This window comes from Rhamphochromis sp. 'chilingali' (assembly GCF_963969265.1).
Source record: "Rhamphochromis sp. 'chilingali' genome assembly, chromosome: 17".
NCBI lineage: Eukaryota > Metazoa > Chordata > Actinopteri > Cichliformes > Cichlidae > Rhamphochromis > Rhamphochromis sp. 'chilingali'.
The window spans coordinates 30,096,204-30,111,043 of NC_137944.1; the positions used below are offsets into that span (position 1 = coordinate 30,096,204).

The 14,840-nt window shown below is 42.0% G+C and overlaps 1 protein-coding gene across 1 annotated transcript in view; it reads right to left on the reverse strand.

Moving 5' to 3' along the window:
• Nucleotides 1–801: 801 nt before the first annotated feature.
• Nucleotides 802–14,840, reverse strand: part of pou2f2a (POU class 2 homeobox 2a) — a 65,480-nt gene continuing 51,441 nt past the window's right edge. The window contains exons 3-16 of the mRNA XM_080863461.1: nucleotides 14,688–14,716; nucleotides 14,095–14,151; nucleotides 12,908–13,033; nucleotides 11,438–11,707; nucleotides 11,190–11,304; nucleotides 10,826–10,917; nucleotides 9,349–9,621; nucleotides 9,128–9,269; nucleotides 8,664–8,812; nucleotides 7,398–7,595; nucleotides 7,266–7,314; nucleotides 6,563–6,701; nucleotides 5,449–5,522; nucleotides 802–1,700 (exon numbers count right to left, since the gene is read on the reverse strand). Coding sequence (XP_080719587.1) covers nucleotides 1,321–1,700; nucleotides 5,449–5,522; nucleotides 6,563–6,701; nucleotides 7,266–7,314; nucleotides 7,398–7,595; nucleotides 8,664–8,812; nucleotides 9,128–9,269; nucleotides 9,349–9,621; nucleotides 10,826–10,917; nucleotides 11,190–11,304; nucleotides 11,438–11,707; nucleotides 12,908–13,033; nucleotides 14,095–14,151; nucleotides 14,688–14,716 — 2,093 coding nt within the window. The 3' untranslated portion in view covers nucleotides 802–1,320. The remainder of the gene's footprint in view (nucleotides 1,701–5,448; nucleotides 5,523–6,562; nucleotides 6,702–7,265; nucleotides 7,315–7,397; nucleotides 7,596–8,663; nucleotides 8,813–9,127; nucleotides 9,270–9,348; nucleotides 9,622–10,825; nucleotides 10,918–11,189; nucleotides 11,305–11,437; nucleotides 11,708–12,907; nucleotides 13,034–14,094; nucleotides 14,152–14,687; nucleotides 14,717–14,840) is intronic.

Consider the following 14,840-nt stretch of genomic DNA (forward strand, 5'->3'; position numbering starts at 1 on the left):
CCTTGTGTATATCCACTCCGCAGGCAGCATGAATCCTATTCAGGGTATACTTTGGTTTGAACAAAAATTAAAGATAATAACGATGATGATGATAATGATGATGGCAGTAACCCATTAAAATCTGTCTCTGAGGGTAATCTGAGATACAAATAATCCCCCAAATCTAACTGTGGATCTAACAAATTAACATTTAACAGCTAAATAACCCTTAAAATTTTGACCAGTATTTTCCTTTAACTTCAGTGGAGTTTCCAACTTTTGCCAGAAGGGTGGCTTTTGCTACGAAGAAGGCTTTAATGAATACCAGAAAGTTATTTTTGTACTACAGCGAATACAGATTGGCTTCTTACTGGAAACTAAAGTAATTATTATCGTAATAAACCCCACCCATCTGCTGCTCCAGGCTCATTGAAACAGTCTGTTAAAATGTAAGGTAGGTTGACCACTGTAAAGCTGTAAAGAGAGAGGTAGGTAGACATCCTGCATGTGGGTTCAACTGTAAAGGGTGAAACTGTTTGAGTTAGATAAAAAAAGAGCGATGAATACAAAATAATAGAAAAATAGATGTTTTGTAAATCTTCAGCTGAAGATGGAAAAAAAAAGGAAAAACAGAAATCCTGAGTGAAATGGGAAATGTTTGACGTAGAATGAAGTAGTAAACTGATCCTGGACAGATCAGAAAGTCTTTTTGAACTAAAGCTTTTCGCTCCGTTTGTTGTTGTTTTTTTGTCTTTTTTTGGTTTTCAGTTTTTGGTATTCAGAGATTTTGGTTACATCTTTGTGTGTTTCTCTTCTAGCATATTTCCTTTCTTGCTTTTTTTTTTTTTTTAAATTTGGTTGCAACCACACGACCTTCCGGGCTTGTTAAACAAGTCTTTTCTTTGCCTCCCTTTTTTTTTTCCACACACAGTTTCAGTTTTCATCCCTGCCCTCACTGAGTTTTTTTTCTCCAGCTGTTAAAAAGCGTGGTGTTCACTTCTCGATGCCAAGCAAAAACACACCTCAGTGCCACCTCTCCAGCTGTAGATCAATATTTGGTTTCGAATTCCCCTCCTTCATTCTGCAGTTCTCTCTATCCTTTCCATCCTACCTCTCTCTTTGCTTCCTCCCCGCATCCATCTGTGTATATTTTTGGCTTCAAAAGACGTCAGCAGGGAGATACGAAAAGAGAGAGACAGACAAAACCAGAGATGGATTGGACAGAGAGATGGCTTTGGTTCAAAGGCGAGGTTGTAAATTTAGATTTTTAAAGCTCCTTTAATCGTCCTCCTTCTCCTCCTCGTCCTCCTCTAATAGGATACTTTGGCTGTCAGTCGGGGATCAGTCGGCCATGGTCCCTCCCAGTGGTGGCGGTGAGGCTTCGCTGAATGAACAGAAAGAGGCGGGACTTGAACAAGGAGACGCAGACTCTTCTGGGCACGAAGTTGGGCTCATGAGGTTGCTGGTGCCAGCGGAAGGAGACTGGGAAAAGCAGGGCCTTGGGCCGCACACGCCACCACTGCTGCTGACCAGTCCCATGACAGTTGTGGATGTTGTTGCCATAGAGCCGGTCACCATGGGGAGGAGAGTGGGTCGGTTGAGGAAGAGAGAAGGGCGGAGGGAAGAGGGGACAGAGGCACCCCCAGGTCCACCGAGAAGCATGTGACCTGCTCCACCTTCAAGGCTGGAAATGGGTAGCTGCCCACCGCTGGCTGCCAGAGCTGCAAAGCATGGAAGAGGGGAAGGAGAAGGTGGATAGAGGAGAAAAGAGGACAGGAGGATGAAGAAAAAGACAGGAGATGAAAAAGAGACAGGATTAGGCTCAAGAAATGAGGGTGAGGGGAAGATTAAAAAATGTTGCAAAAAAAAAAAAAAGTGAATGAAAAAGTCAAAATTGACAGAAAAGGAAAACAAAGGTTTCAGAACAAAGTTGCAAAGCGATCAGAAGAACAAAAGAAGAAGAACATAGAGGACAGGGGAATAAATGCAGATGTGATGGCAGTGAAGACGAAGAAGGGAGAGGAGAGGAAAAAAGAGAGACAGTTTCCAGGGTGAAATAATGATGGAGAATGGAAATAAACAAAGAGAGAATTAAAAAGAAGTCAGTGAACAGATCAGAGACATTAGTTACAGACAAACATTTAAAAATAGGTTGCTGAAAGTGAAGATGATTAAAGAAAGCCTGAATAAATGTGAAAGATTTTCCCACTTAAATCATAATAACAGATAAAAAATATAAGGCTAAAGCAGGAGTGTCAAACATATGGCCCACGGGTCAGAAACAACCCACCAACTGAGCCCAGTGTGGCCCAATGGACTAGTTCCACAAGCATAAAAAGATGGCTCACTGTATTTTGTGTGAATCACTGTAGGTTTTACAGCCCTCCTGCTAACAAAGAAACTACTCACACAACATCACATCAAAGCACGGCAAGTTGGGCATACTTAGTTGCTCTAAGTTCATCTGAAGGACACATGGGTAGTTGGTGATTTGTGGTTTAGTGCCTCAGAGAAGAGTCCACATGGTCCCAAAAAATTAGCAGATGCACATTTATCCTTTGATGATGACATTTAGATTACTCAGACTGAAGTGGACCTTTGTATACCCACTAATGTGGAAAGTATAAAATCCACATAAGATGGTTAAATCATTTAGTCTTTAGTGAGGAAACGTGGAGAGAATAGTGCTTTAAAACATCGGAGGTTGTTTGTAGATCATCAGTGATCGCTCAGAACGTGTTTGACACCCCTGCGCTAAAGCCAAGACTCTTCATGATGACACTCAACCTTAAAATGCACAGAGACAATGATCGACAGCAAAGGATGAAATCTGATTGTGATATTCACACACAGTGGATGTGAGAATGAACCTTTTCTGTCTCACCCTGTCAAACCCGCGTCTGTTACAATCTGCAAAAGCAGTAGTTTGCAGACTTTTAATAGAAAAAAAATGAACAGGCTCAAAAGGTTTATGTTAAATACAGTGCTCTGAAAAATATTTCCCCCCTTTGTGATTTATTATGTCTGAGATCATCAAATAAATGTTGATATTTGACAAACATAAGCCAAGAAAATATAAAAATGCCTTTGAGGTCCAAAATCGCATTCTTTTTGAGCCACTCAGATGGACTTGTTGGCGTGCTTCGGTTCTTAAACTGAGCTTCTTCAAGATTTTCTGGTAAAGAGCAGAATTCCTGCTTTCATCAGTTACAGCAAGTCGCCCTGAAGCAGCAAAGTAGTCCAACACCATCACGCTGCCACCTCCATGTTTGACTATTGGTATGATCTCTTTATGAAATGCAGTTAGTTTTACGCTGTAACGGGACTCAAACCTACAAAAAGTTCAACTTTTTTCTTGTCAGTCCACAGAATATTTTCCCAAAAGTATCGTGGATCATCCAAGATGTTTTTTGGTAAACGTGAGACGACGTTCTGTGTTCTTTTGGATCAGCAGCGGTTTGCTCTATTTTTCCCAGTCTCTTCCTTATTATTGAATCATGAACTCTGACCTTATCTAAGCCTACTGAGGCATGCAGCTCTATAGATGTTGTTCTGGGTTTTTTGTGACCTCCTGAATGAGTCGTTGATGCGCTCTTGAAGTGATGTTGTACTCTCTGGAACATTTAACGACTGTTGTAAGTTTTCTCATATTAATTTTTGAATAACGGCACTCACTGTGGTTCGTTGGAGTCGCACAGCCTTTAGAAATGGTTTTGAAACTCTTTCCAGAGTGATAAACTTTAATGAGTTTGTTTTTCAGATGTTTCTTCACATCGTGGCATGATGTGTTGCTTTTTGAAATCTTTTGGCCTACTTCGCTTTGTCAGACAGGTTCTATTTTAAAGATTTATTGATTCAACCAGGCTGGCAGTGATCAGGTCAGGGTGTGGCCAGTGAAACTTAACTCAGCCTTCCAAAAAAATGCACGTAAATTACCGCAAGTTCACGACTGAATGAAGGGGAGCAATTAATTTCCCCTCCACAGAGTCAGGTAGGTTCGGATAGCTTTGTTTTTACCTTAATAATGTATTTCCCTTAATTTTCCATTTACTCAGGTTATCTTTGTCTAATATTGAAAATCTGTTTGATAATCTGAAACATGTAACATTAACAAGTCAAAAAAGAAGAAGAAAGGAAATCAGTAATAGCGCAGACATTCTGTACTTAAGTAGAAGTACAGATACTAGTGTTGAAAAATAGCCAGGACTGCCTCTCGTGTGTTACGTTTTAGGCTGATATCAGTTTGATGTCTGAAGGCACACATGATTTCATGCAGTGATGTGAAATAATAACTCTCCTCAAATTCCTTAAACCAAAAGCAACGAGCCCGTTTTGAAAATGTAAGTAAAAAGTACAGATATTTGTTTAAAAATGTAGGGAGTAAAAGTAAAAAGTTGCCAAGTACAGATACCTGAAAATTCTACGTAAGTACAAAGTAACAAAGTAGTTGTACTTTGTTACTGTCTGTTAGGAGGGTTAATGCTTTTCCACAGCACTATATTTCATAGCTTTTTATTACTTTTCAATGAGATAAAATCCCAGTACTGTTACAGTAGCCGTCTTTTCTGCGAGGTTACTGCTGCAAGCTTGTCAGGATAACCTGTCAATCTGTCCGAACCCTGCCGTAACACAGTGATACACCTGCCAGCGTTTGAATTCCAGTGTAATAATACACACTTTTATCCATTACATGAGAGTAAACATTTACAGCATGTGTGGCCCCAAAGGGAAACAAACTGAAATCCTTTCGTGTCAACACTTCATTTCATCCCATCCTTTTTTCTTTCTTTTCTTTTTTTTTTAAAACTCAGGCTCTTCTCTCTTCTTTCCTTCAGCCTAAAACTCTATCAGAGCCAACAGTGCCAGAGCTGCAGTTTCCATAACAGACTGTATCCTTCTCATCAGCACATGGCCCGGAGGACGCCGACTCTGAATGACGCTGAACAGAGCGCGAGAAAAAAGGGAAGGCCTGAATCGGCGCTATAGGGAGATGGAGCACGTGACGGATTCAAAGCTGAGCTTATTTGTGATGCTTAATTGATTTGGCAGCAGATCGTCTCTTTCAAAGAGGAGAATTTTGAGTGAAACTAGTTATTTAGCCAACAGGCTTTGATATTGAGAGGGTGGGGATTGTGCCTGTTCAACTGTTTACTGTAAGCTGACTTGGCCTCCTAAGCTTTGCCATAAGGGGCTCTTGTCACTTTGTGATAATAGTGGGCTATTGTATGAGAATCAAATTGAATCTTTCACCATACTGAGCGATTCAAAAAGTTTGAGAAAGGAGGAGTAGTGCGCGCCGGGCTTGCTCTTGGCTACTGTCATACTGAGGCTTTGCAAGGAAATTCATTTTGGGCAGAATGGATGGAGGATGAAATGGGAACTGGTCTTTAGAAATGGAGACTCATGAAGACTCGCTGGGCCAGAGGGGACAGTCTAACAACACACACTCATGCACTCAGTGACACAAACCTTGCATGGTAGCCAGGGGATTGTTGCCAATGAGGGCCTGGTTCATCCCTGTGCTTACTCCCATCATTGTGTTCCTGAAATGTGGATGGACAGCAAATTCACACACACATCCAGACATTCATTGATGTACAGAAACATTTTTCAGGTTAAATAACATCAAGAGAGCATTTGTCTGTGTAGGTTCTCAGTCATCCACATCACGGTAGTCGAGGCAGCTTGGAAAGAAAGAGCTCTGATGCATTTGTGGCTATGCTTCTGAGATGCAGGGAGATGCTAGATCCTGCTCCAAACTGTCAAAATTTTGACTTTAATTTCACTTGGGGGACGAGAACTAAATCACAGGGAGCCAAATACAGTCAGCAGGGTGGGTGGAGAGTGAAACATGCACCCATATGGCATTAAAAATCCTGCACTTTCATGTGATGTAGTTCAGGTCACCAACCACTCTTTTTATGCTCTTTTGGGTCGGGACATCTTCCATTCAAAGCTGCTGTTTAAAATACTTCCAGTTTGTCCAATTTGGACAATTTTGAGGTCACTAGAGAAATTACTGAAGTAGACTGGAACTTCTATAGGAATCTGAAAGCAGCACTGACGGTGAAGGAGGTCCAGAGGTGCACATGGAGAGCTTGGAGGCTTTGGTTTAGTATTTGACTTTTTTGAAACACAGCCACATGGGATTTTGAGCAAAGCTTGCATCATAAATGCTCAAGAAACATCTGCTCACTTATGTATGACGTGATGTCAGGTTAGAGATCATGGTCAAGTCAATTTGAAAAGGTAGTTTTTGCAGAGTTCAGAGGTTTTGTTTAAAACTAACCAACAATAAGAAACCTTCAAAAAGTTTTGCATCAATTTTATATTCATGCTTTCATTCACTCCAGGAGAGCAAATGAAGAAGAGCTAGCTTTTCTTCCATCTAGGGATCCGACTAATTCCTGCAACAATACCAAAATAATATCATGTATCAAAAATGGTTCTAGCTGAGTAATATTACACTGAAATTTATTTAATAGGATTACAAGGGACCAGAATTTGGAGATAATAATGTGATAGTAAACAGGAGGAAAAACCAATTAGTAATTAAATTTCTCAAATTGTTATTGACACTCACCCAGCGTTGAGCCCAGAGGTCCCGAGGCTGGGAGGAGCTGGGCTGGCTGTGCTATGAGGAGGCGGAGTCACAGAAGAAGAAATGGCAACTGAGCTGACCGGAGTCATGGGGCAGGACGCTGAAGGTGACGAACTGGTGCCTGAGAGGGAGAGAAGAAGAGTGATACGGATGTCGCACAGCAGTGCACAGAAGAATTACAGTGTTATTACTAAATAAACACTTTGGTGACACAGTTCTTCATCAATAGCCAGGGTCCTGAACTATTCAAAGGTCTTCTTCTCACCATTCAACTTCACTTTCTGGTTGGCCGGTACTAGCCTCGACTCAACAGGCCAATAAATTTCCAGCTGTGTTTGCTACCTGTCAGGTCATCTGTCATATCTGTGAAGCCTGGACAGCTCACGGACGAATCATGACTCACGGAGGTAAACAACTCAACATAAGACCAGCGCTTCTGTGCTGCTGTCAACAAAACATCCCTGTTTCTGTTTCCAGTCTTAATGATTTTTTTTGTCTCAGTGATGATTCTTCCATGTTTCATCAAATCAGCGAAACACTCAACAATACTGAAATATCAACTGTTAAATAATGTCAGGACCAGACCGACCTTTGGGTTCAAAAACATAATTGAGAAGCAGCGCTCTAACCTTTAATAATTTATTGACGAGCGTCTACGCAGGCACAAACAGTTATTACAGCTCACCTGTTGTGCTGAGGCTGGTGGTGACCTGGGACAGACCCTGACTCGATATCTGCAGATACAGGAAAAGAGAAATTAGGAAGTTCTTCCATCCTACTGCGAAACATCTGTTCCCGCATAGAGGGCGGACTGTACCATGTGCGGGCTGTAGCAGGGGGCTTTGTGCGTCACAACAGGCGAGGTCTGGCTGGGCAGTGGAGGGGTGGTGCTGCTAGAGGGGTTGATGCGTTTCTCTTTCTGCCGGCGGTTGCAGAACCAAACGCGAATCACCTCCTTTTCCATGTTGAGCTGCTCCGCCATCAGCAGGATCTCCTCAGAGGTAGGCTTCTGGTTCTGAGGAGGAAGAGATCAAAGCGATGAGGAAGTACTGAAAACACTGCATGCAGTCAGAAGAAGGCTAATTAATAAAGGGAGGCTATCCAAAATAGGATGCTGGTTTATCACATGTAGAAGAGCTTTTTTTTTAAAGCCACTGCATTAATATAACAATATGTTCGTATTAACTATTTATGGTGTGCTAATCTAAGGCAGGAGGTGTCAAACATAAGGCCCAGGGACCAGGATTTGCCCAGCAAATCCTTCAATTAGGCCCACCATATGACTTTGGAAAATGTAAAGTAGAACAGAGGTTTTAGACTTTTAATTTATTTTCATAAGTTCATAACTTTTGCAGCTTTCCCTAAGCCTAACTTGAAGAGTTGCACTGATTTCTGTTGAAATAGCAATTTCTTAGGGACTAAATGTGTAGTTAGACTAAACTGGCAGAAAGGGCAGTTCCACTGGTCTGGCCCACATAAGATCAAAATGGGCTGGATGTAGCTCTGATCTACGGTGTGCAGTCGATCTACGGCAGTTTCCAAGAATCTGCTGCAGGTTTGTACAAGATCTACAGCTCTGATATGACGGCCTTTGTCATTGTACTTTTTGTGTTCTGTGCTGGGCGGGTGTTTAGCAAGTTCATGTTTCTGCTTTTTAATGAAACTGCAAGTGTTTAATTCAAAGAAAATGTTTTTTCTTCTTATTAAATATAGAGGCTCCTTAGCTCTTTAAAAGACTCTTTAAAAGGTCTTTTAACATCAAGCTCCAAATTTATAACGTATCCCTACAAAGTGGTCGCCATATATTGGGCTATATTTAAATATTTTCCTACTTGCTGCATTTTAAAATCTTTGTAAAGCAAGAATTAAGAGTATTTAGGGTTAAAAACGGCCACATTCATGAATCTTATTGTCTAATAACAGCACTGGAAATTCCATGAAAGGTGTTATAAAGAAAATTGATTCAATTCTATCTTATTTCTATAAAAACAAAAGTGGAAACCTGCATTATTTTATATTCAGGTGTAAAAATCATACCCATTAGAAATTCAGGCTCAATTTTGCTAATAACTTAATCTCCTACCGTGCTGAAGTTGCGCTCTAGGATTATTCGCACATTGGTCTCGATGCTGGTGCGTTTCTTCCTGCGCCGGCCAGGTAGACCCTCGATGCCCAACATGGGGGAGGAGATAGAAGAAGGGCTGGGCAGCATGCTGTCTACCGCCATTGTTTCTGTGACAGAAACAGAGAAAGAAGGCATAAATGAGGGAAGTGTTTTTGGTGACGTAAAGAATGATCAGAATGTCAAATTAAATTAAAATCCTTAAAATATGTGAAACACTATATTTTAACACTTTATCACTGATGGAAAACTATAGGTAACATTTTTAAAGAAGTCTTGATTTAAGGCTATTTCCATCAAAATGAAACATCCTGAGCTTATTTTCAAATTAAAGTTATTTTTAAAATATCTCTGACTCTCACATGTTCCAGCAAACAAAGATGAGTGTGCTGATTGTACACCAGCAACAAAATATTTCTTAGTACCTGCGTCACTCAGCCACTTCTCGAGGAGAGGCTTCAGCTTGCACATGTTCTTAAAGCTCAGGTTGAGAGCTTCAAAGCGGGAGATGGTGGTCTGGCTGAAATCGTTGCCGTACAGTTTTCCCATAGCCACACCAACATCGCCCTGATGGAGACAGAAAATTTGTGTCACTGTGCAAATACATGCAGACTTTATCATGCAAACATGCCTTCCTTCTTCTTACCTGGGTGAATCCCAGCTTTATGCGGCGCTGCTTGAAGGTGCGAGCAAACTGCTCCAGCTCCTCTAGATCGCTGGGTTCTTCTCCCATGTGACCCCCATGACCCCCATGACCCCCATGACCTCCAGAACTCAAGCCGGAGGCTAAGGAAGAAGCCATGGCGCTGCTGGATGCAGAGGTAACTCCTACAGATGTCACAACACCAACACCGCTGCTCCCAGTGGCAACTAAAGAGCCTCCACTGCTGCTGCTTCCAGCATCGCTGCTCTTCTCTCTCTGTGATGTCAGCAGAAGTGAGACAAAGAGTATATGCATGATTCATTCAAACATTCTTTATGTGCTGGTAAAAAAAAGCTCACACACTTTTTCCTGAGAAACATGCACATTCATTTTCTACGAATTGAAAAACAAATTAAATAAGGTCATCGGCTAGAAAACATGCTCAGAAAAATAAAACACGCCCTGGTTGCTATAACGAGACCTTTTACTCTAAAAAGGAGAGAGGAAAAAAAACATTATTTAGAATTTTGAAACAGCGTCTGTGCTTGGCTTAGCACCAAGAGAAGCTACATACTGCCTGTCAAAGCTTTGGCCCTGCAGGCTGCGGGAGTGTTAGCTAATTGACGAGACATCATGCACGATATCTGCTGCTACGCAGCTCATTTACATTCACATCTGTTGTGTCTGACACGGCTTCATCACAACTTAATCAAAAATCTGTAACAGCCTTTGGATGTGTGAGGTTGCATTCATGCATCACGTTATAGAGGATAAGGGGTGACGATACCAGATACCTCATTGGACCAGAAATTGCATCTATTTTGAAGGGGCGATCGTGGCTCAAGAGTTGGGAGTTCGCCTTGTAATTGGAAGGTTGCCGGTTCGAGCCCCGGCTTGGACAGTCTCGGTCGTTGTGTCCTTGGGCAAGACACTTCACCCGTTGCCTACTGGTGGTGGTCAGAGGGCCCGGTGGCGCCAGTGTCCGGCAGCCTCGCCTCTGTCAGTGCGCCCCAGGGTGGCTGTGGCTACAATGTAGCTGCCATCACCAGTGTGTGAATGTGTGGGTGGATGACTGGATATGTAAAGCGCTTTGGGGTCCTTAGGGACTAGTAAAGCGCTATATAAATACAGGCCATTTACCATTTTACCATTTGAAAAGAAGATGCTATGCAAATGCATGATTTATTGAGCGTTTTCCTTGACATTTTTCAGCTGGCAGGACAGTTGCATCACAGATGATCTATTAGTTCTTCATGCAAACTTGTGCTGCTTTCGAGCACAATGACATTAAGGTGTGTTTAGCATCCTGCAGGTACTTCTGACGCAGATAAATCCTGATAATGGTGAATGTCAGTCTGACAGAAACTCTGTGGTTCAAAGATTCTCATTTAAATTAAAAGAAAACAAAATGTTCTGTAAGCTCATTTGCATGTTTCGACTCTCTCTCTCTCTCACACGCACACACACAAAGATTTACTACCTGTGCTTGGAGTCCCAGGCGAGGTGGTGATGTCAGCAGTCCCCCTGGGCTTTGTTGAGGTAGCTGGATCAGATTTGGTGTCGAGAGCAAACCTGTAAAAATAAATCAAACACTTTACAAACCAAATATGCCAACTTTCCAGCCAAAGTTTGGATTAACGAGTTCATGGGTGGATGAACTCATCGAAAGGTGAAAGCAGCACGGCTGATTCACAGAAATCTTTGCTGTTATTAGGAAATATGACACATTTCCTAACCAACTTCACCACTTTAATCCCACTGAGACAGTGAGGGGTAATTTTTTGATTCTCAGATGAATTCCATGTAATATTTGTACAGAAAGGAGGTTTCAGGGTTTTCCTCACCCTGCTGTGACTGCTGTGCAGGTGCTGGCTGTGACAGGAGGAACTGGGCAGGAGACTGGAGAGGGTGACCTGGCATTAAAACCAGCTGCTGGAGCTGCAACAGCTGCTGGATGTCCTGCGACGCAACACAAACGCATTTCAATACAGAGCAGTAATAAAGTCGGGTAAAGATGAGTCGGTTTATTAATTAGACTTATTATTAAGAGAATCAATAAAATCAATAAAACACTCTTTTAAGCTGACGGTACCTGTGCTGTGAGCTGGATTGGCTGCGACAGGGCCAGCTGTGGCGGTGGAGGCGGAGCTTGGACTGTTTGCTCCTGTTTGGTTTGCTGCTGCTGCTGTTGTTGGGATTGCGATTGGTTTTGTTGCTGCTGCTGGTTGGCTTGCTGCTGCGCGGCGGCGTGGGCAGCGTGAGCGGCATGGGCGGCGTTCGACTGCTGAACGGCTGCCGCCAAGAGCTGAGCCTGAGCCTGTTGGAGGAGCAGCTGCTGCTGGGCCGGGAGAAGCGCAGCAAGCTGGGAGAGAGCAACAGTTGGAGGAGGGAGAGGAACGAGGACAGTGATGGGAAATGAGAAGAAGATGTAAGCGTGCACAGTGAGAGGGAAATGGAATTGGAGAAATAAAAAAATTATGCAGGACGGCAAAAGTTGGAGAGAGAACAAAGAGTATCAGCTATCATTCCAGGATCACAGGTGTAGGTGAATCTGTTAGCGGACAGTAAAAGCATGCCAGAGCAAGACAAGCAAAGAAAAGGAACCCACTTAGCTTCAAAGTACATTTAGCTGAAATGCAAAAACACAAAAACACTACAGGTAGTGCAAGGGCTTCTGGTTTGTCAGGAAGGCCTTATTGAAGTTACCTAATGCTGAATCGTTGATTGCACTCTTTGTTTTTCAGCAGTGCATCACGTTTGGAGTAATGCAAGCAGAGAGCAGCTCACAAATGTGTGTTTTTATGGAAACACTAGAGAGGGCAGAGCCAGGCGAGGAGTGTGGAAAACAATCCTGACAAGTTTTATTATTGAAGAGACTACACGTGAGTGTATGGCATCTAAAGCAGCCCATTTTCTCAAACATAGACATAGTGGCGTGTCAAATGGGTTCCAGTATGTGTATTTCCATGTGATCAGGTCAATTTAGTAAACTCTGAATTGGTAAAACCTAGATGACCTATTTTCTTGAGATAATTCCCTTATTTATGTATCATTTTTATATTCTATTTAAACTTTCTTATCTATCACATACCAGTACTGAGGCTGATTCGTGTTACAGTTACTACATTTACCTGCATGTTTTACCCATTTATTTGCTACTTTCTCATCTAAAAGCAGTGGTTTGAAAAAATATAAAAGTTAGATTTGTCTGCTTTTGTTGTTCACTAGTTTTTGCGACTCGGCAGATGTTTTCTTTTCTGATCAAATTCCAACTTCTGATTTTAAACATTTGAATTTAGCTAAGCTAATATTTCATGCACTACTTGGAAAATCCAGAAGCACACAAACTGTGTAGTGTGGATCAGAGGTAATGATAAATTTTCATTTAGATGATGGCTTTGAGACTAAAACCTGCAAGTACACAGGTTACAGATTACAACAACACCAGCTGGAAGTGCTGCATGTTTATGAACGATGAACTGTTCCCATCTATGTGTTGGCCAGCAGCAGTTTCCCTAATTTTGATTAATGTAATTTCCTCTTTGTGTGTGTGTTTTCTCACCCCTGCTAGCTGACTTCCAGCAAGCATCAACTGTGTGTGGTGGTGTTGAGCCTGTTGCTGTTGCTGAGAGGGCGGTGCCGGAAGTGCAGTGCTGTGTGTTATCTCAGCGCCATCTTCAATCTTTCCCTAAAAGAGAAAACACAGGCACAAGTTATTTCACAACCTCACACGGCAGCACACTCACCATGCTTATCTATTAAGAAAAATCTGATTTTTGTGATGATTTCCAGGTGAGAAATCAGAAATTATAAAATTCCGATGGTTCACATAATTCCTTTTTCAGATTGTACGGAATCTGCGCGCATCTCCGCATTAGCAAGGCTGGTGAATCAGCTCATTCCTACGAAGTGGATTTGAAATGACACGCGTACCTCAGAAGACAACTCCTTGCTGTCAAACGTTTTGCAAGTGTGTACCTCTGGTATCACACGGCCACAGAAAATATTTGACTAAAAGGTTTTTAAAAAGTGACCAAAGCTTAAGTATTTTGGGACGCACTCTGACTTGGATTATGTCTCTCAGATTGCAAAGATCTGAGGAACATAAACCAGATTATGGTAAAAAAGAAAGGACAGAGATCCTCTCTTAGTTCTTCTTGTGTCTGTGACTGTGAACTCCAGCCTCCCCGTCTGCCTTTCTTACCACTGAATCTTTTGTCAGTCATCTGTCCAAAAATCCGGGTCAGTTTTCCTCGTATTTATGTTGTCAGAAAAATTCCAAAACCTGCTGACCTCTAGCTACCATTACGTGCTCGTGTCTCGTCACTGTCCATCCATCAAGGAGTTTTTGTCTATCACTCACTGCCACCTTGTTCATATTCGTTTCCCCTACTGGCTTGTCTCTGCAGGATTTTTCTTCGTTGGAGTGGTAGGTGTGGAAACGGCAGCGTGATTTGCATATTAGATTTTTTTTTGTGGGCGTGTGTCATTGTGGTGTAAATGCATGTGTAAACATATGTGTTTATACAAAATTACATAATCCCAGAGATGCACAAAGCTCCTCCTGTTAAGACTGTGTAACTTTCAATACACAGAAACAAGCACTGAAAATAAACTTTACAGCATTTATAACTATTTATTTGTTATAAGGAAATATTTTCAGTATAGAAGAGTTTTAAATGGTGACTTAATGACCACACACGCACGCACGCACACACGCACACACACAGCATGCCTGATCAGGCTCACCTTGTTGCCAACTGGTGTAGGAGAGAGGCTGAAGGGGCTTGTTTTCATTGTCTGAGCCTGCAGCAAAACAATGAAAATATGCATCGCACATCAAAGAACCGAAGTGTGATGACACATTCAGAAGAAATGACATCCTGTAATCTCTGTCAACATATTTCCAGCGAACCACTTTCATGGGTGAGGCAGATTAAACCATTTATTACAAGTTAATAAGACTGGTCAGAATTTTAAGAGAAGTTATAATTTTGGCATCCAGGGACACCCCCCACCCAGGGTTAAGTAACCCATTGTGAAGAAGGGGTCCTCAGAACAGTTTGATATATATCATAAAACTGTACTCCATCTATAAAAAGTGGATTTATGCTAATAAAAAATGTTTCTTTGGATTTGATCGTAACACAGTTTGCCCTGAAAATCACTCTCGCCTCTCATGGTGCAGCAATATGGAGACAAAAAGATGGAATGAGGCCTAAACCAGTTACATCTGCGTCAGGATTGTTGTAGTCCACGTCCCCAAAAAGTTGAGCACAGTGCAAGTGCATCATCAGCGAGTACGTGCTCAGTATCTTTAATGAGAAAAGTAAAATACCCACCTGCTCATCGGGGCTGTTTCTGTCAGAGTCTGAAACAAAGAGCGAGATTTAAATGACCGATTAGCAAGAATGTGAGCTCGTGTGTTTGTGTGTTGCACATTTACTGGAACATTTTAGCCTGCTGCTTTCCTGTTCAAGCCTGTTTAAAGAGAT